Consider the following 22500-nt stretch of genomic DNA (forward strand, 5'->3'; position numbering starts at 1 on the left):
CGACCCGGTTGCTTTGACCGATAACTAGAAAGCAAAGTTTCTCCAAACTGTTTTTTTTTTTGGGTGGGGGGGAGGAGAACATCTGCACCAAAGAGACGGCACACGCGTGGCATACATAAGCAGTCGTGGACCTACCAGCCTCCCGTGAACAACTTGCCAATCGTTCTGGGATTGCTCAATTAGAAATTGTAATTATTGAACCGCATTTGCATGTGCTTATGGAAACCCCGGCATGTGCAGCAAAGGCTCACCCGGGAAAAAGCGTCTACCTCCCACGTCATTTAAGAGTTTTTCAAAGATCTAACCCAGGACTTCGAATTGAGCCGAGGAGATAATTAACAATTTGTGCAGCTGTCTGGAAAGGAGCGGAAGGTATTCCGGAGTTCCTTAAGGCCTGTCAATCAGCCACTGGCTTTTCAGGGACCATCCTGGATAAAAAAACATTCTGCAATAATCTTAAATTAGACTGTGTGGCACGTTTACTCTTCAGAAGTCAGGGTAGATATCATAGCCCCCTTCAGATACCCGAAAAGAGATGATTTTGAGGACAGGATTCCTGTTGGCAGGGGAACAGCTAGACTTCAGAAGATATGGATGCTCCATTACTAGAGGTTTTTCAGAAGGAATTGGGATGTCATTTTTCTGGAATGCTATAGGCCTGTGATCAGGGGTTAAATGCTCCTGGTTCGGACTGGATCGCCCGATCCGGTAGCGATGGTAGTGGGTGGTTCAGGGTAGCAAAAATCCCTGCCCCACCCCCCCATGCCCAGCTGAGCCTCACGATCATCAGAAGTAGTTTTTTTTTACTTTTAAAAGTGTTTTTTTTAATTGAAAAAGTTTTACAACAACAATTAAATTTCCCCCCCCTCCCCTCCCCCCTCCCCCACCTTTCCCCCTCCCTCCAAAACCCCCCTCCCCCCCCGACTTCCCGGAGCAAACACAAGATATAGTTCAATAAACAAACAGTCATACATTAAATTTTTAAAATCTAACACAATTATAATCCTTCTCTCTCCCATAACCTGACTTCTTCCATTAAAATCAAAAACAACATCCTTCATTCAAAGGCAATCCGAAATTTCTTAATCTGATATCTATTTTGAATATAATCAATCCAGTTCTTCCATTCCTTTAAATATTTTTCTTGAGTACTCTCTTTCAAGAAGGCTGAGATTTTAGCCATCTCAGCCAAATTGGAAACTTTCAATATCCATTCTTCTATTGTGGGTAATTCTTTTTTCTTCCAATATTGTCCAATCAACAGTCTTGCTGCTGTTATTAAGTTCAAAAATCAACTTAGTCTCAATCACTGTACAGTCCGTTGTTAAAAAGTGTTTTTTCTTCTGCCAAAAAATTGCTTTTAAAAGTTTTTTTAAAAAAAGTCTCTGATGATAGTGCAGCTGAGCCGGGATCGCCAGAACCTTTTAAAAGCATTTTTTTTTCTATAATCTCTTCAGCCAAAGAGGCTGTAAAAAAATGCTATTAAAAGGTTCCGACAATCAGGCAGCTCAGCTGGGGTCGTCAGAATCCTTTAAAAGCATTTTTTCTACAACTTTTGGTGGCTGAGGTACTCTGGGAGTTGAAGTCCACAAGTCTTAAAAGAGCCAAGTTTGCAGACCCCTGGTATAGGGCTTCCTCCCCGAGCAGGGGGTTGGGCTAGAAGACCTCCAAGGTCCCTTCCAATTCTTGTTGTTCTGTTATCGCAAGCGAATGAATGCCTCTTTGGTTTTCTTAGAAACTCCTTACAGGCAGTCCTCGACTTACAGTTCACTTAGGGACTGTTCAAAGATACAACAGCACTGAAAAAAAGTGACTTATGGCCCTTTTCACCCTTACAACCCTTGCAGCATCTCCATGGTCGGGTAATCACAATTCAGACTCTTGGCAACTGGTTCATATTTATGACGGTTGCAGTGTCCCCGGGGGTCATGCAATTCCCTTTTGCGACCTTCTGACAAACAAAGTCAATGGGGACTTTGAGATTCACTTAACAAAGATAGCAAGAAGTCATAGAACTTTCCCCCCGGTTTACGCCAATTACTTGACCTTGGGACCTTTCGCCGTGAATTGAAAACATACCTGTTTATCCAAGCGGGACTGGCTTGATTTTTAAATTTTCAAATTTCTGGTTTTTTTTAATAATTTTAGATTGGGGTATTTTAGTATAGGTCAATTTGACGGTTTTAATTTTCGGCCATTTTTGAATATGTATTTTAATTGTTATTTTAATTTTGTATATTTTTGTTTTACTCTGGCTGTACACCGCCCTGAGTCCTTCGGGAGAAGGGCGGTATAAAAATCTAAATAAATATAAATAAATAAATAAATAAATAAATAAATAAATAAATAAATAAATAGAACGGGGGCAAAAAGTCACTTGGCAAATGTCTCGCTTAGCAACAAAGATACTGGGCTCAATTATGGGCGTAAGTCGAGGAATGCTTGTATAGATCTGCACGTCCAATAGATGGCAACAAGGAGAATAGAATAGAATAACAGAGTTGGTTGGAAGGGACCTTGGAGGTCTTCTAGTCCAACCCCCTGCCCAGGAAGGAAACCCTACACTACTTCAGACAAATCCAACATCTTAAAAACTTCCAGTGTTGGAGCATTCACAACTTCTGGAAACAAGTTGTTCCGCTCCTTAATTGTTCTAGCTGTCAGGAAATTTCTCTTTAGTTCTAGAGACAGAACTAAATGTTCTGTCTAAACTAAACTAAACTAAACTAAATGATGGACAGCTAACATCAAAAACATCATTAAAAAAGGACAACAAAGAATGTTCTTTCTGCGCCAACTCAGGAAGCTCAAACTGCCCAAGGAGCTGCTGATCCAGTTCTACAGAGGAATTATTGAGTCTGTCATTTGCACCTCTATAACTGTCTGGTTCGGTTCTACAACCCAACAAGAAAAACACAGACTTCAGAGGATAATTAGAACTGCAGAAAAAATAATTGCTACCAACTTGCCTTCCATGGAGGACCTGTATACTGCACGAATCAAGAAGAGGGCCGTGAAAATATTTGCAGATCCCTCGCATCCTGGACATAAACTGTTTCAACTCCTACCCTCAAAACGATGCTACAGAGCACTGCACACCAGAACAACTAGACACAAGAACAGTTTTTTCCGAAGGCCATCACTCTGCTAAACAAATAATTCCCTCAACACTATCAGACTATTTGCTGAATCTGCACTACTATTAATCGTTTCATAGTTCCCATCACCAATCTCTTTCCACTTATGACTGTATGACTATAACTTGTTGCTGGCAATCCTTATGATTTATATTGATATATTGATCATCAATTGTGTTGTAAATGTTGTACCTTGATGAACGTATCTTTTCTTTTATGTACACTGAGAGCATATGCAGCAAGACAAATTCCTTGTGTGTCCAATCACACTTGGACAATAAAAAAATTCTATTCTATTCTAGAGACTCAGAAACCTCTAATGTTTGGAGTCCTTGTTGCTCCCTGGACTTGGCTGTTTGTTGGCAGACATTTTGTTACCAGTCTAGGTAACTTCATCAGTGCCACCTCTAACTTTTTCCTGTTGGATTGCTGCTGTCCAAACGCAGCACCTCCTTTGTCCTACCGCGATACACATTATTTCTGCTCTTCCATATCTTGGCAATGCTCAGGTGGCTTCTTCCCTTCACCGAACTATCAAAATAGTGGCCAGGTTCAAAGTTGTGAAATAAAGAAGGAAGAATTCCATTGTGAATGTACAGAATGTTTTTTTTTTTTTAGAGGTAGTTTTGGTCTCTTAAAAGGATATTCCAAACCTTCTGTGAAAATAATCCTAAATCCACGCAAAGTCAGAATTTCTTTCCGCATGAAGAGTGCTTGAGATGTTTTGATTTAAAAGATGTTGAGACTCTAGAAAGAGTGCAGAGAAGAGCAGCAAAGATGATTAGGGGACTGGAGGCTAAAACATATGAAGAACAGTTGCAGGAACTGGGTATGTCTAGTTTAATGAGAAGAAGGACCAGGGGAGACATGATAGCTGTGTTCCAATATCTCAGGGGTTGCCACAAAGAAGAGGGAGTCAAGATATTCTCCAAAGCACCTGAGGGTAGAACAAGAAGCAATGGGTGGAAACTGATCAAAGAAAGAAGCAACTTAGAACTAAGGAGAAATTTCCTGACAGTTAGAACAATTAATAAGTGGAACAACTTGCCTGCAGAAGTTGTGAATGCTCCAACACTGGAAGTTTTTAAGAAAATGTTGGATAACCATCTGACTGAGATGGTGTAGGGTTTCCTGCCTGGGCAGGGGGTTGGACTAGAAGGCCTCCAAGGTCCCTTCCAACTCTGTTGTTATGTTATGTTATGATTTAGGAGAAGATAAAAAGAAAAAGACAGAAAGAATAGACACAACAGAGAGAAATATGATTGTGTAGGGCAGGAATGGGTAACCTTTTTTGCAGTCACATGCTAAAAGTGAGGGGAGCGCGCGGGGGGGGGAGTGTCGTGCCCATGTGTGCCCATGCCCATAATTCAACGCCCCCCACCTCTGCACATGCATGCACTTCACCCCATGTTCCACACGCTTTTAGCACACAATGGCCCGGTGGGCCCGGTAGGCCCATTTTTCACTCTCCCCAGGCTCCAGGGGGTTTCTAGGAGCCTGGGGAGGGCAAAAACGGCCTTCCCCAACCCTCCAGAGGCCTTCTGGAAGCTGGAAACAGCCTGTTTCCCAACTTCTGGTAGACCCAGAAGGCCCGAAAATTAGCTGGCTGGTGTGCACATGCGCACTGGAGCTGAGCTAGGGCAATGCTCGCGTGCCCAGAGATATGGCTCCGCGTGCCACCTGTACAGCCTTCATTTTCAAAAAGTAGCTTTTCTTTGAGTATCAAATGCTGGACAGCAAACAATGGAGGATTTACTGACTCTTTAGCTTATGATTCCGAGAAGGATGGAGCAAGCTACATACTGATGAACTTGATGAAGGTATCTTTTCTTTTATGTATACTGAGAGCGTATGCACCAAAGACAAATTCCTTGTGTGTCCAATCACACTTGGCCAATAAAGAATTCTATTCTATTCTATTCTATTCTATTGAACGCTCCATTAGAGTTTATTTTTTACCATATATGGAGATTGTCCATCATCCAGGTCATGGTTGTCCCAAAGGTGCTTTTTTCAAGAGGCAAATGTATTTCTTATTGCATATTAATAGCTGTTTAATATTGAATAGACTAGACTAGACTAGACTAGACTAGACTAGACTAGACTAGACTAGAATAACAGACTTGGAAGGGACCTTGGAGGTCTTCTAGCCCAACCCCCTGCTCAGGCATGAAACCCTAGACCAGGGGTCTGCAAACTTGGCTCTTTTAAGACTTGTGAACTTCAACTCAGCTTTGCTGGCTGAGGGACTCTGGGAGTTGAAGTCCACAAGTCTTAAAAGAGCCAAGTTTGCAGACCCCTGCCCTAGACCATTTCACACAAATGGTTGTCCAATCTCTTCTTATAAACTTCTAGTGTCGGAGCATTCGTAACTTCTGGTGGCAAGTTATACTGTCCCTGTGCATATACCTAGACTTCTATATGAAGATCTGTGATGGTAGTAGTGATGTAGAGAAGCAGCTTTCCAAAAAACCAGCAAGGAGGAATTAAAAGCCATGACAAAGGCACCCAATTAAACAAAGCACCCGTATTAAGAAACACCTGTTCCCTAGAAGTACCTGTTTCGTAGATCTGTCGTTCTCCTTCCTAGATTTTGGGCTGTTGGCAGGCAACAAGAGAACTATTGAATCAACTGAACTTTCTCCGGTAGGGGAAGTTCAGTTGATTCCATTCTTATGTACTTTCTACTCCTTAAGCAAAGAGAGGTCGATCCCCTGTATTTGGCTGCGTTGTTGACTTTGCTAGTGATCCTTATATGTTTTAGAATCACACACCTGAGGTTTTGTTTGCCGACAAGTTGGCACCTACCAATGCGCAAAGCAGGATGAAGTGTAGCCATCTCAGCTGGTGCCGTAGAAGAACAACGTTCATTGGCTTGACAAGAGAGACAATGATCAGGAATTGCAGAATGAAATGAAGATGCTGGTCTATTGGTCTTCCTTTTTATGAAATGGACAAGAATCTGCTCCAATCACTCTAAAGCCAAACTAAACCCACATTAGAAGGAAAGGCAGACTGACATTTTAACAGACTAAGAGAGTTGGAAGGTGATCTAATCTAACCCCTGCTCAAGCAGGAGACTTTATACCATTTATTTTTATTTTTATTTTATTTATTTATTTATTTTGTCACACAATATATATAAGCATAAGTGTGAAATAACTATACAATATATAAACATATATATAAGTATGAGTATGTAATAACTATATATAATTGGATATAACAAAAGAAAACAATAGGACAGGAACAGTAGGCACGCTGATGCTCTTATGCACGCCCCTTACAGACCTCTTAGAAATGGGGTGAGGTCAACAGTAGAGAGTTTTTGGTTGAAGCTTTGGGGATTTTGGGAAGAGACACAGAGTCAGGTAGCGTATTCCAGGCATTAACAACTCTGTTACTGAAGTCATATTTTCTGCAATCAAGATTGGAGCGGTTAACATTAAGCTTAAATCTATTGTGTGCTTGTGTATTGTTGCAATTGAAGCTGAAGTAGTTTTTGACAGGAAGGACATTGTAATAGATGATTTATTTATTTATTTATATTTATTTATTTATTTTGTCACACAGTATATATAAGCATAAGCATGAAATAATTATACAATATATAAGCATATATATGAGTATGAGTATGTAATAACTATATTAATTGATTCTATGAGTTAAACTCAAGTCACGTCGAAGACAGCGTAGTTCTAAATTTTCTAAACCCAGGATTTCAAGTCTGGTGGCATAAGGTATTTTGTTGTATTCAGAGGAGTGGAGAATTCTTCTTGTAAAATATTTCTGGACATGTTCAATGGTATTGATATCAGAAATGTGGTATGGGTTCCAGACAGTCGAGCTGTATTCAAGAATTGGTCTAGCAAATGTTTTATATGCTCCTGTTAGTAGTGTAGTGTTTGTGGAGATGAAGCTATGCAAGATTAGGTTTACAACTCTTAAGGCCTTTTTTGCGATGTAGTTACAGTGAGCTTTGGCACTTAGATCATTTGATATGAAAACTCCAAGGTCTTTAACAGGGTGGGGGTCATCTGCAAGGTAATGTCCATCAAGCTTGTACTTAGTGTTTAGGTTCTTTTTTCCAATATGTAAGACTGAGCATTTGCTGGTTGAGATTTGGGGTTGCCAAGTTTTAGACCATTCAAATACAAAGTCAATAAAAATTTTAAAAAAAATGAAATAAAAATTTCAATTTTTTTTTGAAATTTTTGAATTTCAGACAAATGGCTATCCAATCTCTCCTTGAAAACCTCCAGTGTTTGGAGCACCCACGACTTCTGGAGACAAGTTGTTCCACTGGTTAATTGTTCCGACAGGAAATTTCTCCTTAGTTCTAAGTTGCTTCTCTCTTTCATGATCTTCCACTGGTCACTTCTTGTCCTGCCCTCTGATGCTTTGGAGAGTAGGTCTACCCCCTCTTCTCTGGGACAGCCTCTCAAACAACAAGATGACAGACCTGGATCTTGGAGTTCTTCTAGTCCAACAACTCCCTTACACCATTTCAGATAGGTAGCTGTCCAATTTCTTCTTAAAAACCTGGAACATCCACAACTTCTGGTGGCAAGTCGTTCCACTGATTAATTGTTCTCACTGTCAGGCAATTTCTCCTTAGTTCCAGGTTATTTCTCTTCTTGATTAGTTTCCACCCATTGCTTCTTGTTCTACCCTCAGGTGCTTTGGAGAACAGCCCGACTCCCTCTTCTTTGGGGCAGCCCCTGAGATATTGGAACACTGCTATCATGTCTCCCCTTGTCCTTCTTTTCATCAAACTAGACATTCCAATTCCAGCAACTGCTCTTCTTATGTTTTAGCCTCCAATCCCCTAATCATCTCTGTGGCTCTTCTCTGCACTTTTTCTAAAGTCTCGACAATTTATCAGATTACTGAATAACTTCTGCCATTATAAAAAGCCTCTTAGTTCATTAAAGGCAATGGCATAGATAATGAGGAGAGCATCATCAACATCAGTGAAACTATTAACATCTATCTTTATTTATACCTATGATAATTCTCATTTGCTTTCGTTCCTTAGTAGCACAAGCTGACATCTGGTAAAAAGTAGAGATTTTGGTTTTTTAATTATTTTATTTTCTGCAATCAGAATTACAGCAATTTATCACGTGGCTGTAGGGTACGAGAATGTGAATGGAAACTTATTCCATTCACATGATAGCATGTGTTCCAATATCTTAGGGGCTGCCACAAAGAAGAGGGAATCGGGCTGTTCTCCAAAGCACTGAGGGTAGAACAAGAAGCAATGGGTGGAAACTGATCAAAGAAAGAAGCAACTTAGAACTAAGGAGAAATTTCCTGACAGTTAGAACAATCAATCAGTGGAACGACTTGCCTGCAGAAGTTGTAAATGCTCCAACACTGGAAATTTTTAAGAAAATGTTGGATAACCATTTGTCTGAAATGGTGTAGGGTTTCCTGCCTGGGAAGGGGGTTGGACTAGAAGGCCTCCAAGGTCCCTTCCAACTCATTGTTGTTGTTGTTGTTGTGATGATGATGATGATGATGATGATGTAAGAAGAGACTCTTCCATTAAAAAAAAATCTTAGTTAAGAGAAATGTAGCATTTCAGAGGGAAGGAAACCTGGCTGGTTTTTTTTCCTACAAAGTGTTTTCTTAAATAAATATGACTCCATATCTATATATGACAACCAATGCAAGCTGAAGTCTGATTTAGTACAGGTTATTTCTGTGTGAGAAAAAGGTTTAAAGAGAGGGAGATAAAGGGATCACGTTGATATTTACTCTTGCTTCCCAAAATAACAGTCCTTTCAGGATGTTTAAGACTCTGTTCAAGCTCAAGTTCACACACACAATTGTGTGGCCTTTTGTTAAACCCGATTCTAATATTTAAGTCATTAAATACACTTGGGTGCCACTAAATGAACTCAGAATGTATTTGCACTTTCTAAACATACCTTTGAGGTGATGAATTTGGATTGGCATCAAATATGCAGCAGCTGCCAAAAAAGCCAACACAGTTCTGGGCTGCATAAACAGAGGGATAGAATCAAGATCACGTGAAGTGTTAATACCACTTTATAAGGCCTCGGTAAGGCCACACTTGGAATATTGCATTCAGTTTTGGTTGTCACGATGTAAAAAAGATGTTGAGACTCTAGAAAGAGTGCAGAGAAGAGCAGCAAAGATGATTAGGGGACTGGAGGCTAAAACATATGAAGAATGGTTGCAAGAACTGGGTATGTCTAATTTAATAAAAAGAAGGACTAGGGGAGACAGGATAGCAGTCTTCCAATATCTCAGGGGTTGCCACAAAGAAGAGGGAGTCAAACTATTCTCCAAAGCACCTGAGGGTAGAACAAGAAGCAATGGGTGGAAACAAATCAAGAAGAGATGCAACTTAGAACTAAGGAGAAATTTCCTGACTGTTAGAACAATTAATCAGTGGAACAACTTGCCTGCAGAAGTTGTAAATGCTCCAACACTGGAAATTTTTAAGAAAATGTTGGATAGCCATTTGTCTGAAATGGTATGGTTTCCTGCCTGGGCAGGGGGTTGGACTAGAAAACCTCCAAGGTCCCTTCCAACTCTGATATTATTATTATATTATTATTATTTATCATCGATAAAAGAGGGTTTTTGTTTTCCTTCTCCTTCATTCTATAATCAGATAGATTTTTGCCCCGTTAATTCTCAGAAATAGGAAGCATTGTAAAATAATTGGGAGGTTGCACGCTTAGGACCAAAGGATTCATCCCAAATAAAGAATCTCCAAATCAAGAGGGAGAAATGATCTCACTTTAGCAGGGAAAAGCCAAGCTTGAAAAGCCATTAAAGCAGGGGTCTCCAACCTTGGCAACTTTAAGCCTGGCGGACTTCAACTCCCAGAATTCCCCAGCCAGCAAAGCTGGCTGGGGCATTCTGGGAGTTGAAGTCCTCCAGGCTTAAAGTTATCAAGGTTGGAGACCCCTGCTTTAAAGGTATATGAGTGTGTATGTATGGGTGGGGATAGACATGAGGCAGGAAGATCAATGGACCAGAAGGTTGAACTAACCATGAGGCTGACTTAAGAAAGTATCTGCGTCAACTCTACAGCTGGCAGTTGCAAAAGAATGGCACCTTCACAAAAAGAAAATGTTGGAAGTCAATCAATCAGAATAGAGCTCGAAGGGACCTTGCAGGTCATCTAGTCCAGCCCCCTGCTCAAGCAGGAGAACCTATACTATTTCAGATAAGTGACTATCTAGTCTCTTCTTAAAAAACCTCCAGTGTTGGAGCCCCCACAACTTCTGAAGGTAAATTCTGTTCCATTGGTTGATTGTCCTCACTGTTAGGAAGTTTCTCCTTAATTCCAGGTTGCTTCTCTCTTTGAGTAGTTTCCATCCGTTGCTTCTTGTCCTGCCCTCGGGTGCTTTGGAGAATAGCTTGACTTTGTCTTCTTTGTGGCAACCCCTGAGATATTGGAACACTGCTATCATGTCTCTCCTAGTCCTTCTGTTCACTAGACTAGCTGTTGTGTCCCACTCCTCCTCTGATGGCCGGGTTGGGGAAGTCCGTATCAAGCGTGCCTCTGCAGCTCTGCCAAATTCCTGTCAGAGTTCTCAGGGCAGGCAGGAGACCAGGATGTGACTTCAGCAATCCAATTTAGACTTTGCCTGACTCAGAGAATGCCAGAAAGCAGATCCTTTATATAGGCCATGGGGTGTGGCTCCATGACTCAGCACTTATCCAGGCCTGCCACTCCCTTCCTTTTGCTGACGTCGCCTCTCCATTCTTCGGAAGCGTGGGTCCCTCCAGCCTCCAGCTGCTGGTAATTCCAGCTCGTGACTGGCTTCACACTCCCCAGGCTCACATGCTGTGGGGGAGGGGGCCCAGCTGCTCCGTTTGTCCGGGTATGGTGCCAGGACTGGGGGCTGGAGGCATGTCAGGCTATTTGTCTTGCTCGGTCTGTCCGGGCATGGTGCCAGGACTGGGGGCTGGAGGCATGCCAGGACATTCTTCTGCATTATCAGCGTCCGGCAGGAGACGAGAGGGGCCCGGCTGCGGAGAGGGGGGCGAGCAAGGCACAACACTAGCCATACCCAATCCCTGCAACCATTGTTCATATGTTTTAGCCTCCAGGCCTTTAATCATCGTAGTTGCTCTGCTCTGCACTTTTACCAAAGTCTCAACATCGAAGTCTGAACATGAAGACTCCAAAACTCAACCCCAAAGATACAAATGAAGTCAATGAATTGCGAAGGAAGATGGGAGACAAGGGCATAGGAGATCTTCGTAGATCATCCCTCATAACCATACGTTGTTATCAATTTCAGCCTGATTCCTGGCACATCCTGTTGTTGGCCATTAAATCCTGCCGAGAGTGAACTTCCTACTGCTTAAGCCATCTCTGAAAGCCGTGTTATTTTTAAAAGCAATTTCTTTGCCCTCCTTCCTGCAAACTCTTTGGAGAATGTCAACATGCTCTCCAACTAGATGCTGTAGGAGAAGAGATAAGAGGAGCCGAAGAACCCGTATTGGAAAGGAGATAAACGTGTCTTCCAACCCATTCCTAGCTGTTTTGTTTTGTGACCTCCAGGGAGGGCTTAGAATGAAGCCGTTGGCAGCATGTTGAGTCTTGGCCCAGCCTTCTCCCATAGGTGGAATTCTTCTATATTTTTGTTCTTCTACACTTCCCTGCCGGGATGTTTTATTATTTTATTTTATTTTAATAAAAAAGTTTTATTTCCATTTTCCAACAACCTATTCAATATACAGTCTCTTATTCAACATCAGTAATTAACTTTCATTTGTTACTTATTCGGACCTGCCCAGCTACCACTTCTTTCCTTAACACAACCTTTCCTCCTCCCTTCTCTACTTTCTTCTACTTCCTTCATCCTTCCTCTCCTTCACTTTTCTACTTCCTCTCCTTCTTCTTCACTCTTCTCTTCCACCCTTTCTAACCCTCTCTCTTTCCCCTTTCTTCTTCCTCTCCTTTACCCCTCTTCTACCTCTCTCTTTCCTACCTACCTGCCGGGATGTTTTGACTTCACAGAACGGAATGAGTTGGAAGGGACCTTGGAGATCTTCTAGTCCAACCCCCTGCTCAGGCAGGAAACCCTCTAGTGCTGATGGTGAACCTTTTCACCACTGAGTGCCAAAAAGGGAGTGTGTGCATGTCTGGGCTGCAACCCAGAAGAGGAGCTGCCCAGGGCGTATGCGCGCAGCCAAAAATGAACTTCCGTTTCAGCCAGCTACTCTTCCAAGTTTCTGGCACACATGTGCCTGTGACGATCAGCTGGACTGCGCGCATGCTCACGCAGGAAAACATTCCTATAGCATTTCAGACAAATGGTTGTCTAAACCTTTCTTTAAAAGCTCCAGTGTTGGAGCTCCCACAGCTTCTGGAGGCAAGTCGTTCCACTGATTAATTGTTGTCACCGTCAGGAAGTTTCAGGTCGCTTCTCTCCTTGATTAGTTTCCATCCATTGCTTCTTCTCCTGCCTTCAGGTGCTTTGGAAAATAAGTTGACCCTCTTCCTCTTTGTGGCAGCCCCTCAAATATTGGAAGACTGCTATCAATCACTCCTATTCCTTCTTTTCATTAAACTACTAGACACATCCAATTCCAGCAACCGTTCTTTATATGTTCTAGCCTCCAGATCTAGCTGGTTTTTCAGCTGGCTTCTCTCCACTGGCCAAATGAGGTCTCATTCTAGAATAAGCCAGTTGACAAACAGACAAACAGATATGTGAGAAATAACAAGGCCAGTCCTCTGAATTCCTATAGAGAGGAACATGTCCTCATATTTTCAGAAGATCTCTAGGATTCAGTGAACTGGCCTTGTTAGTTCTCAAATTTGGTAATAATTATGTAGGGCGACCAGGTCCTTCTGCAGAGATTTCGCTGACCAAAAATTTCGGAGGCAGCCTTAGCTCTTTGCTGTCCTCTAGCGCCGATTTGAATTCGGGTAACCCAGTTCTGGTAGCTGGAGAGGATATTTTCCTGTAAAATATGCCATCTGATCTTTGCAATCAAAGGAATAACGTTTGGTCTGCATTTTAATCCAGGAAGAGTAACCGATGGCATTTGGTCTGGGATTTCAAACTGAGGGATGTGTGTCTCATTGAAATCTGTTTACTGTTTTTTTTTTCTCAGTCATAAGATGGAACTGTAGCTGTGTAGCCAGAAAAAAAAAGGAGGGTTTGGGTCACAGATGAATTTTGCTTACAAATGGCGCACAATTCACAGTGCTCCAAATGGTCATCTCGTATCTCTATTAGATGGCAGCTATCTGTCTATCATCTTCCCTAATTATCATCCCTTTATTAAGTCTCTCTCTCTCTCATCCCTTTATCAACTATCATCTGTGTCTGTCAATCTATCATCCTCTCTCTCTCTCTCTCTCTCTCTCACACATCTCTTTATCATGTATTGCCTGTCTATCATCTCAATCTATCTATATTCGGCTTCTGGGACACACACAGCAAGTCCCATTGTGGTACTGATGAGCCCCATCAACAGCTGAGCTGATAAGAAATGGATCCCTCATGGAATGCAGAAGAGAGAGAGTCTGTCTGTGTGTCTGTCTCTCTGTGTTTTTCTGTTTCTGTATCTCTTTCTCTCTGTACCTCTCTGCCTTTCTTTGTCTCTGTCTCTCTACCTACCTACCTACCTACCTACCATCCATATCTATCCATCTATCTATCTATCTATCTATCTATCTATCTATCTATCTATCTATCTATCTATCTATCTATCTATCTATCTATCATCTATCATTATATCTATCAGATATCTATCTATCCGTCCGTCCGTCCGTCTGTCTGTCTGTCTGTCTGTCTGTCTGTCTGTCTGTCTGTCTGTCTGTCTGTCTGTCTATCTATCTATCTATCTATCTATCTATCTATCTATCTATCTATCTATCTATCTAATCTACCTACCTACCTACCTACCACATCCATCTATCCTTCCTTCCTTCCATCCATCCATCCATCCATCCATCCATCCATCCATCCATCCATCCATCCATCCATCCATCCATCCATCCATCCATCCATCTATCCATCTATCCATCCATCTATTTATCTATCTATCCATCTGTCTGTCTGTCTGTCTGTCTGTCTGTCTGTCTGTCTGTCTGTCTGTCTGTCTGTCTATCTATCTATCTATCTATCTATCTATCTATCTATCTATCTATCTATCTATCCACCTGTCTGTCTGTCTGTCTGTCTGTCTGTCTGTCTGTCTGTCTATCTATCTATCTATCTATCTATCTATCTATCTATCTATCTATCTATCATCTATCATTATATCTATCAGATATCTATCTATCCATCCATCCGTCTGTCTGTCTGTCTGTCTGTCTGTCTGTCTGTCTGTCTGTCTGTCTGTCTATCTATCTATCTATCTATCTATCTATCTATCTATCTATCTATCTATCTATCTATCTATCTAATCTACCTACCTACCTACCTACCACATCCATCTATCCTTCCTTCCTTCCATCCATCCATCCATCCATCCATCCATCCATCCATCCATCCATCCATCCATCCATCCATCCATCTATCTATCTATCTATCTATCTATCTATCTATCTATCTATCTATCTATCTATCTATCTATCTATCTATCTATCCACCTGTCTGTCTGTCTGTCTGTCTGTCTGTCTGTCTGTCTGTCTATCTATCTATCTATCTATCTATCTATCTATCTATCTATCTATCTATCTATCTATCTATCTATCTATCTATCCACCTGTCTGTCTGTCTGTCTGTCTGTCTGTCTGTCTGTCTGTCTATCTATCTATCTATCTATCTATCTATCTATCTATCTATCTATCTATCTATCTATCTATCTATCTATCTATCTATCATCTCACTTTTCTGTCTCTGTTTCGCTCTGTCCCTCTCTGTCTTTCTTTCTCTCCCTCCCTCCCTCCCTATCATCTATCTATCCATCATTTCTTTATCATCTGTCACCTGTGTGTTTGTCAGTCTATCTATTATCCTATACATCCATCCATCCATCCATCCATCCATCCATCCATCCATCCATCCATCCATCCACCCATATATAGCTATATAGCTATTTCCTCTAGTTATAATCCCCTTATCATCTCTCTATCATTCTCTCTCTCTCTCTTATTTGTTGCAACAGGAAAAAAAAAGCCCGAATAGCTCCAGCATGATGCCTACCAATCATCTCAGCAATGTAGCACACTGTTTGCCCATGACTATTCATCATTTGATACCCCAATTCTGCCAATATTCTCAACAGGAGCAGAGTTTGGGAGAAGCACCCAAAAGGGATTAATTGACCTAGTTAGCTAACCCGAAAGAAGTTCTATTTAACCCTAAATAGACCCAGTGGTGCCCGGCCTAACTAAAGTTTGCCTGATCACCCAGTTAACTCAGTTTGACTCCAGAGTCTTCCAAGGAAAAGAACTGGAGAGAATGGATTAATTAAAAAAAATCCAAACTTTTCCAATATGTGATATTTTGAGCTGAGGACTTAAACAATGGACAGTCCATTCCTCTTCTAATAAATACAGATTTATCACATCCGCCATACAGCCCCATTTTTAAGGCAGTTGCTAGGAGAAAAGCAAAGGTTTTAATGGTCATATTTATGCCAGTGGGAACAAAATGAATACGCCAAGTCTCCAAGTTGACAGCTAGTCAGGAGTTGCTTCAGGCATTAAAATTACATTCAGCCAAATTCAGAACTCCCTCTCTCTGTCTCCCCCACTCTCTCCTTTTCCTCTCTGTTTGTTTGTTTTGTGTGTGTGTGTGTTGCTAGGTTATTAGTCAACACAACAGGCAATATCATGAAAGTTCTTGCAGGACAGTGGATCTAATATTAATATCTGTCTGGTAAAGAAGAAGTATTTTTTTGCAAAAGCCGGGGGTAAGTCAACAATGAGCGGATTGGATTTCATATTGAATCTTTCAGCTGGGTGGAAGAAATTGACTAGATATTTGCAAGTTAATGCCTACTTTGCTGCATCCTTCAGCTCATGTATATTTTAGCCTCAGCTGTCAGAGGACAAAGAGTTTGAATTGCAGTGAGAAAGTGTTAGGTTTGCTTTGGCTCCAAATAAAAATAAATGTATTTGGTGCTATATATATTTCTGGGGTATTTGTTTTATTCTCACAGCCAGCCTGTAAGAGAGATTAAACAGTGATGGGAATTAACCCAAGGTTATCTAACTAATCAAGGAGAGAAACAACCTAGAACTAAGGAGAAATTTCCTGACAGTTAGAAAAATTAACCAGTGAAACAACTTGCCTTATGAAGTTGTGAATTCTCCAACACTGGAAGTTTTTAAGAAGGGATGGGACAACATTTGTGTGGAATGCTATAAGGTTTCCTGCCTGAGTAGGGGGTTGGACTAGAAGACCTCCCCCCTGGCTGGATGGAATCACTCAAGCAGTTGGTGTGAACTTAAATGGACTCCAGAGGATGGTAGAAGACAGGAAGGTCTGGAGAAACATTGACCATGGGGTCATGATGGATTGGACATGACTTTGCAACGAACAACAACAACAATGTATATTGAGAGAAGATGATTGTTTGGAGTCTGTTTGACGTAATGTCCAAATTAGACATCTACTGTTGGAGAAGGAGCAAGGATTGGCCTGGAGACCACACTCACAATCTTGAGTCTTCCAAAAGTCCACCAGAAAAAGAACTCTTGATAGGGTTCTAATTCAAAACTTCGGATTAAAAAATATCTTGTTTACGATTAACAGAGTTGGAAGGGACCTTGGAGGTCTTCTAAGTCCAACCCCCAACTCAAGCAGGAGACTCTATTCCATTTCAGACAATTTTTTGAGTCCAATCTCTTCTTAAAAACCTCCCGTGATGGAGAACCCACAACCTCTGCCATTCCACTGACTAATTGTTCTAACTACCAGGAAATTTCTCCTTTGTTTCTAGGTTCGGTTCTCTCCATGATTTATTTCCATCCCTGGTTTCTTGTTTTGCCTTCAGGTGCTTTGGAGAAAAGGTTGACCAAAGCACCTGAAGACAAAACAGGAAACAATGGATGGAAACGATCAGAATTACAGTAAAGGAAAGCAGTCCACAAAGGTGGATTTATACTCCAGGAAGTATAAGTCATCTTGGATTCTACATAAAGGTCCATATCTGCACAGAGATAGAGATTAGAAATTGAGATTAGAGATACAGAGATATAGAGATAAAGATGGAGTTTAGAAATAGAGATTAGAGACAGAGACAGAGATACAGAGATATAGAGATAAAGATGGAGATTAGAAATTAGAGATTAGAGTTTAGAGAATGGAGATGGAGAGTGGAGATTAGAAATTAGAGATTAGAGAATGGAGATGGAGATGGAGATAGATGGGAGATTAGAGATTAGAAATTAGAGATTAGAGTTTAGAGAATGGAGATGGAGATGGAGAGTGGAGATTAGTAATTAAAGATTAGAGAATGGAGTTGGAGATAGATTGGAGATTGGAGATTAGAGATTAGAGATTAGAGAATGGAGATGGAGATAGATGGGAGATTAGAGATTAGAAATTAGAAATTAGAGTTTAGAGAATGGAGTTGGAGATTAGAAATTAGAAATTAGAGATTAGAGAATGGAGATGGAGAAAGGGGGAGGAGAGGGAGCGGGAGAGAGAGAGATCAATGTTGCGCAAAGCAGTAACACAGCTGATTTTTAAAAATAAAGCCAAATTTATATATTTTTTGGTTTGTTTTTACCATCAACAGCTCCTTTCCTGCTTGTAATTTGGAAACAGGAGATGGGAGAACGTGAGAGACGAAATCCTAGCAAACACCACTATCCTAAATTGCCACACATACAAGTTCCTTCAAGTGAATGGGACTCATTCTTGATGAAGGTATCCTTTCAATTTATGGTAGTTGTGGAATTCAATTTTTTTTTACTACAGGTTCTGTGGGCATGGCTTGGTGGGCGTGGCTTGGTGGGCGTGGCAGGGGAAGGATACTGCAAAATCCCCATTCCCTCCCCATTCTGGGACCAGCCAGAGGTGGTATTTGCCAGTTCTCTAAACTACTCAAAATTTCAGCTACTGGTTCTCCAGAACCTGTCAGAACCTGCTGAATAGCACCCCTGATTTATGGGTACCTGAAATCAACTCCTCCATTCTTATGGCCCTCAGGAAGTCAATTTCTCAGTGCTCAAAAGAGGTGGCGCAATGTGCCTTCATTCCCAACTTTAACCATTGAAACAAGCACATTCCTGAAGAAAGCTCCAACTTAATTGGTGGACAATTCCTTAAACCGCCTGTTTTCACAGATTGCTCAGGGCATACAGATGGGTTAGGGTGCTGTGGGAATATTGGATAGGAGCTAGGCCTGGAGCAAAACAAACTCCATCCAGTCAGTCACACTGAGGGATTGGCTGAAGAGAAATGCGTGCGTAGAAACGGAAATAGTAGAAATAAGTAGAAATAGAAATGAAGGCAAATAAAAATAGAAAAAAATAGAAATAATAGAATTAAAAATAGGAATAGAAATAGAAATAGAAATGAAAAGAAATGGGAGGGAGGGAGGGAGGAAAAGGAAAGGAAAGGAAAGGAAAGGAAAGGAAGGAAGGAAGGAAGGAAGGAAGGAAGGAAAGACAAGACAAGACGAAAGAAAGGAAAGAAAGAAAGAAAAAAGATGGGAGGGAAGGGAAGGGAAGGAAGGAAGGAAGGAAGGAAAGAGAAACAAAGAAAGAAAGAAAGAAAGAAAATAGGAAGGGAAGGAAGGAAGGAAGGAAGGAAGGAAGGACAAGACAAGACGAAAGAAAGGAAAGAAAGAAAGAAAAAAGATGGGAGGGAAGGGAAGGAAAGAAGGAAAGAGAAAGAAAGAAAGAAAGAAAATAGGAAGGGAAGGGAAGGAAGGAAGGAAGGAAGGAAGGACAAGACAAGACGAAAGAAAGGAAAGAAAGAAAGAAAAAAGATGGGAGGGAAGGGAAGGAAGGAAGGAAAGAGAAAGAAAGAAAGAAAGAAAGAAAATAGGAAGGGAAGGAAGGAAGGAAGGAAGGAAGGAAGGACAAGACAAGACGAAAGAAAGGAAAGAAAGAAAGAAAAAAGATGGGAGGGAAGGGAAGGAAGGAAGGAAAGAGAAAGAAAGAAAGAAAGAAAGAAAGAAAGACAGAAAGAAAATAGGAAGGGAAGGAAGGAAGGAAGGAAGGAAGGGAAGGGAAGGGAGGAAGGAAGAAAAGAAAGAAACAAACAGAAGAAAGAAAGGAAGGAAAGAAAAAGATGGAAAGGAAAGGAAGGAAGGAAGGAAAGACAAAGAAAGAAAGAAAGAAAGAAAGAAAGAAAAGACAGACCACACTGACCATATGTGACCTTTATGAGCTCCTGCATTTGCTTGAAAAGCATGGAGTGTGGTTGGATTTTTATTCTCTCAACAGGCATTGGTCACTTGAAAGGAGTATATTTGTAGCTCAGGGTTGACGTGAGGGCTCCTCAGTGTTCTCTGAGCTTGGCTGTTTTCTTGCAGACGATTCATCGCTCAAACTAGGTAAACATCATCACCAGCACTGATGATGTTCCCTAGCTGGGTCATGAAACATCTGCAAGAAAGCAACCAAGCTCAGAGAGCACCAAGGACCCCGTACGTCATTTTTTTCAATGCCACTGAACCAAATACATTTGGCTGAATTTGGCTAGATGTTCGAGGCGTGGCCTGTATTGCGCAGAGGAGATCGATCGATTCCGGATTGTCCAGTCTGCCATTCCTAACTACACCGTTCCTTGCCTTGGCAGGGTTTGAACCCAGGACAAAAACGCTATTTTTATAGCATCCTGAGCATCTACGACAGCCGGGGGCAGCGAGAAGCCTTGTGCCGCTGCTACACGATCAGCCTTCAGCGCCACAATGCTCTGGGTGAGTATCAGCGGAGGAAAACTCCGGCATCAGCGATCCAGAGAAATTTGGAGAGCGCCACGGGGATTACAAAATCTGGGGATTACAAAATCTGGTTTTATGGGCCGTGAAAGCACATCTCTCTCACAGCCGGAGCACACGCTGGTTCAACGGGCAAGGTTCACGCAGCCTTCGGCCAAAAAGCTTTGTTCCATTCAGCAGGGGCAGGATGAACTTTCATGCGCGATGCGCCTTTGTACTCTTCTGATGCTATTTCTGCCATGTCAGTTTATCTTTAGTGTCTATCCACCACCACGCTCCAAACACGCCCCTAGACAGCTGAAAAATAAATGTGTTGGATTGAATTTTTCCCTATCCAAGAAAGAGAAAAATCCGACTTCGGTAAAATGCACAAAGTATGTCTTCAAGTTCATGAGCTCCCATTTTTTAATTTTTATTTTATTTTGCATTTATATCCCGCCCTTCTCCAAAGACTCAGGACGGCTTACACTGTGTTAAGCAATAGTCTTCATCCATTTGTATATTATATACAAAGTCAACTTTATTGCCCCCAACAATCTGGGTCCTCATTTTACCTACCTTATAAAGGATGGAAGGCTGAGTCAACCTTGGGCCTGGTGGGACTTGAACTTGCAGTAATTGCAAGCAGCTATGTTAATAACAGACAGACTTAGTCTGCTGAGCCACCAGAGGCCCCGTTAGTTGTCTGCCAATCTAGCAGTTTCGAAAGCACGTAAAAAATGCAAGTAGGAAAATAGGGACCACCTTTGGTGGGAAGGGAACAGCGTTCCATGTGCCTGTGGCATTGAGTCATGCCGGCCACATGACCACAGAGACGTCTTCTGACAACGCTGGCTCTTCGGCTTTGGAATGGAGATGAACACCACCCCCTAGAGTCAGGAACGACGAGTGCATGTGTATGAGGGTAACCTTTACCTTTACCTATGTCTTCATGTACACAGGTCAGGGGTGGGTTTTACTTACCTTTACTACCGGTTCACATCATGCCCGCGCGTGCGTGTGCTCTTCTGACCATGCACAGAAGAGTTTTGATGACATTTGGGTCAGCGGGTGGAGCCTCCCGCCAATTTTACTACCGGTTCTATAGAACTGGTCCAAACCAGGGGCAACCCACCAGTGACACAAGTCGTCCTCGACTTACGACTATAACAGAGAACAAAATTTGCAGCCGATTCTTGTACAAGGCATGAAGCATTTCTTCACAGGTAGCCCTCGCCTTCCGACCACAATCGAGCCTCAATCTGTCTAACTGAGACCGTTGTTAAGTGAGTTTTGCCCGATTTGATGGACTTTCTGGCCACAGACGAATCGGGGGTGCACTCGATGAGTTAGTTGTTAAGTCCCGGTTGTTAAGTGAATCTGGCTTCCCTATTGGCTTTGGGTGTCAGGAGGTTGCAAAAGGGGATTATTTATTATTATTATTTTTTATTTTTATTATTTATTTACATTTATATCCCGCCCTTCTCCGAAGACTCAGGGCGGCTTACAGTGTGTAAGGCAATAGCCTCATTCTATTTGTATATTTTTACAAAGTCAACTTATTGCCCCCCCAACAATCTGGGTCCTCATTTTACCTACCTTATAAAGGATGGAAGGCTGAGTCAACCTTGGGCCGGGCTTGAACCTGCAGTAATTACAGGCTGCTGTGTTCTAATAACAGGCTTCTTACCAGCCTGAGCTATCACGTGACCCCCGCCCCCGCCCCCGGGACACTGCAACAGTCATAAGTATGAGTTAATTGCCAAGCATGCAAAAGGAAGATCTCTCTCCCTCTTTATTTATTTATTTTTTTTATAAAAAAGTTTTATTTTTACATTCATATCAAATAATTCATCCAATGTACAATTATATACAATTAGTCGGGCTTGCCCAGTCCCCCCCCCCCCCCCTTTTTAACTCTCTTCCCTCTTCTACCTTCTTCTGCCTTCTTTCCAAACCTTCCTCTCCTTCTCTTATCTACATCCTCTCCTCCCTCCACCCTATACCTTCCTTCTCCCTCTTCTACCCCTCTTCCTTCCTCTTCTCCTCTTTCCTACCTCCTACTCTCTCTTTTCTCCCTCCCCACCGTTCTAAAATGGTAACTGGGCAGACCCGACCCTACATTAATTATATTTATACATCTTCATTAATCCCTGTACATTCACCATCACTCCATCTCTAGCCTCAACCACCCAATTCCCCTCCCCCATGCCCCCCGCCCCCCACCCCGACTTCCCAGAACAAAATGCAGGGTATCAAAACTAACAATCATAATCTAAAATAATTCCTAAATTATAACCTCTAGTCTTTCCACACTTAATCACACTCTCAATTCCCCTCTCCTTCAGAAATATATCTAATACAAAATATTTCCTAAATTTACTCATATGCTATTCGATATTTTTTTATCTGATACTTATTCTGAATATAATCAATCCACATTTTCCATTCTAAAATATATTTTTCTTGTGTATAGTCTTTCAAATAAGCAGAGATTTTTGCCATTTCTGCCAGATTTGATACT

The 22500-nt window shown here is 41.6% G+C and overlaps 2 protein-coding genes across 3 annotated transcripts in view; one reads left to right on the plus strand and one right to left on the minus strand.

Annotated features, from left to right (window-relative positions):
• The window catches only part of LOC131199210 (snaclec bitiscetin subunit beta-like), a 22131-nt gene extending 16323 nt beyond the window's left edge, over positions 1-5808 (minus strand). Inside the window, exon 1 of the mRNA XM_058184719.1 lies at positions 5696-5808. The gene's annotated coding sequence lies outside the window, so the exon portion shown is untranslated. The remainder of the gene's footprint in view (positions 1-5695) is intronic.
• FAM216B (family with sequence similarity 216 member B) overlaps positions 1-22500 on the plus strand; it is a 53284-nt gene that overhangs the window by 23135 nt on the left and 7649 nt on the right. The window contains exons 1-3 of one of the 2 annotated variants that reach the window (XM_058184720.1): positions 15922-16010; positions 17844-17974; positions 19856-19976. In XM_058184720.1, the coding sequence (XP_058040703.1) occupies positions 17876-17974; positions 19856-19976 (220 nt within the window). In that variant the 5' untranslated portion in view covers positions 15922-16010; positions 17844-17875. Of the gene's footprint in view, positions 1-15921; positions 16011-17843; positions 17975-19855; positions 19977-22500 lie in introns of those variants that run through there. The other variant, XM_058184721.1, reaches the window with a different exon arrangement.

Source organism: Ahaetulla prasina, chromosome 5, assembly GCF_028640845.1.
Source record: "Ahaetulla prasina isolate Xishuangbanna chromosome 5, ASM2864084v1, whole genome shotgun sequence".
NCBI classification, from domain to species: domain Eukaryota; kingdom Metazoa; phylum Chordata; class Lepidosauria; order Squamata; family Colubridae; genus Ahaetulla; species Ahaetulla prasina.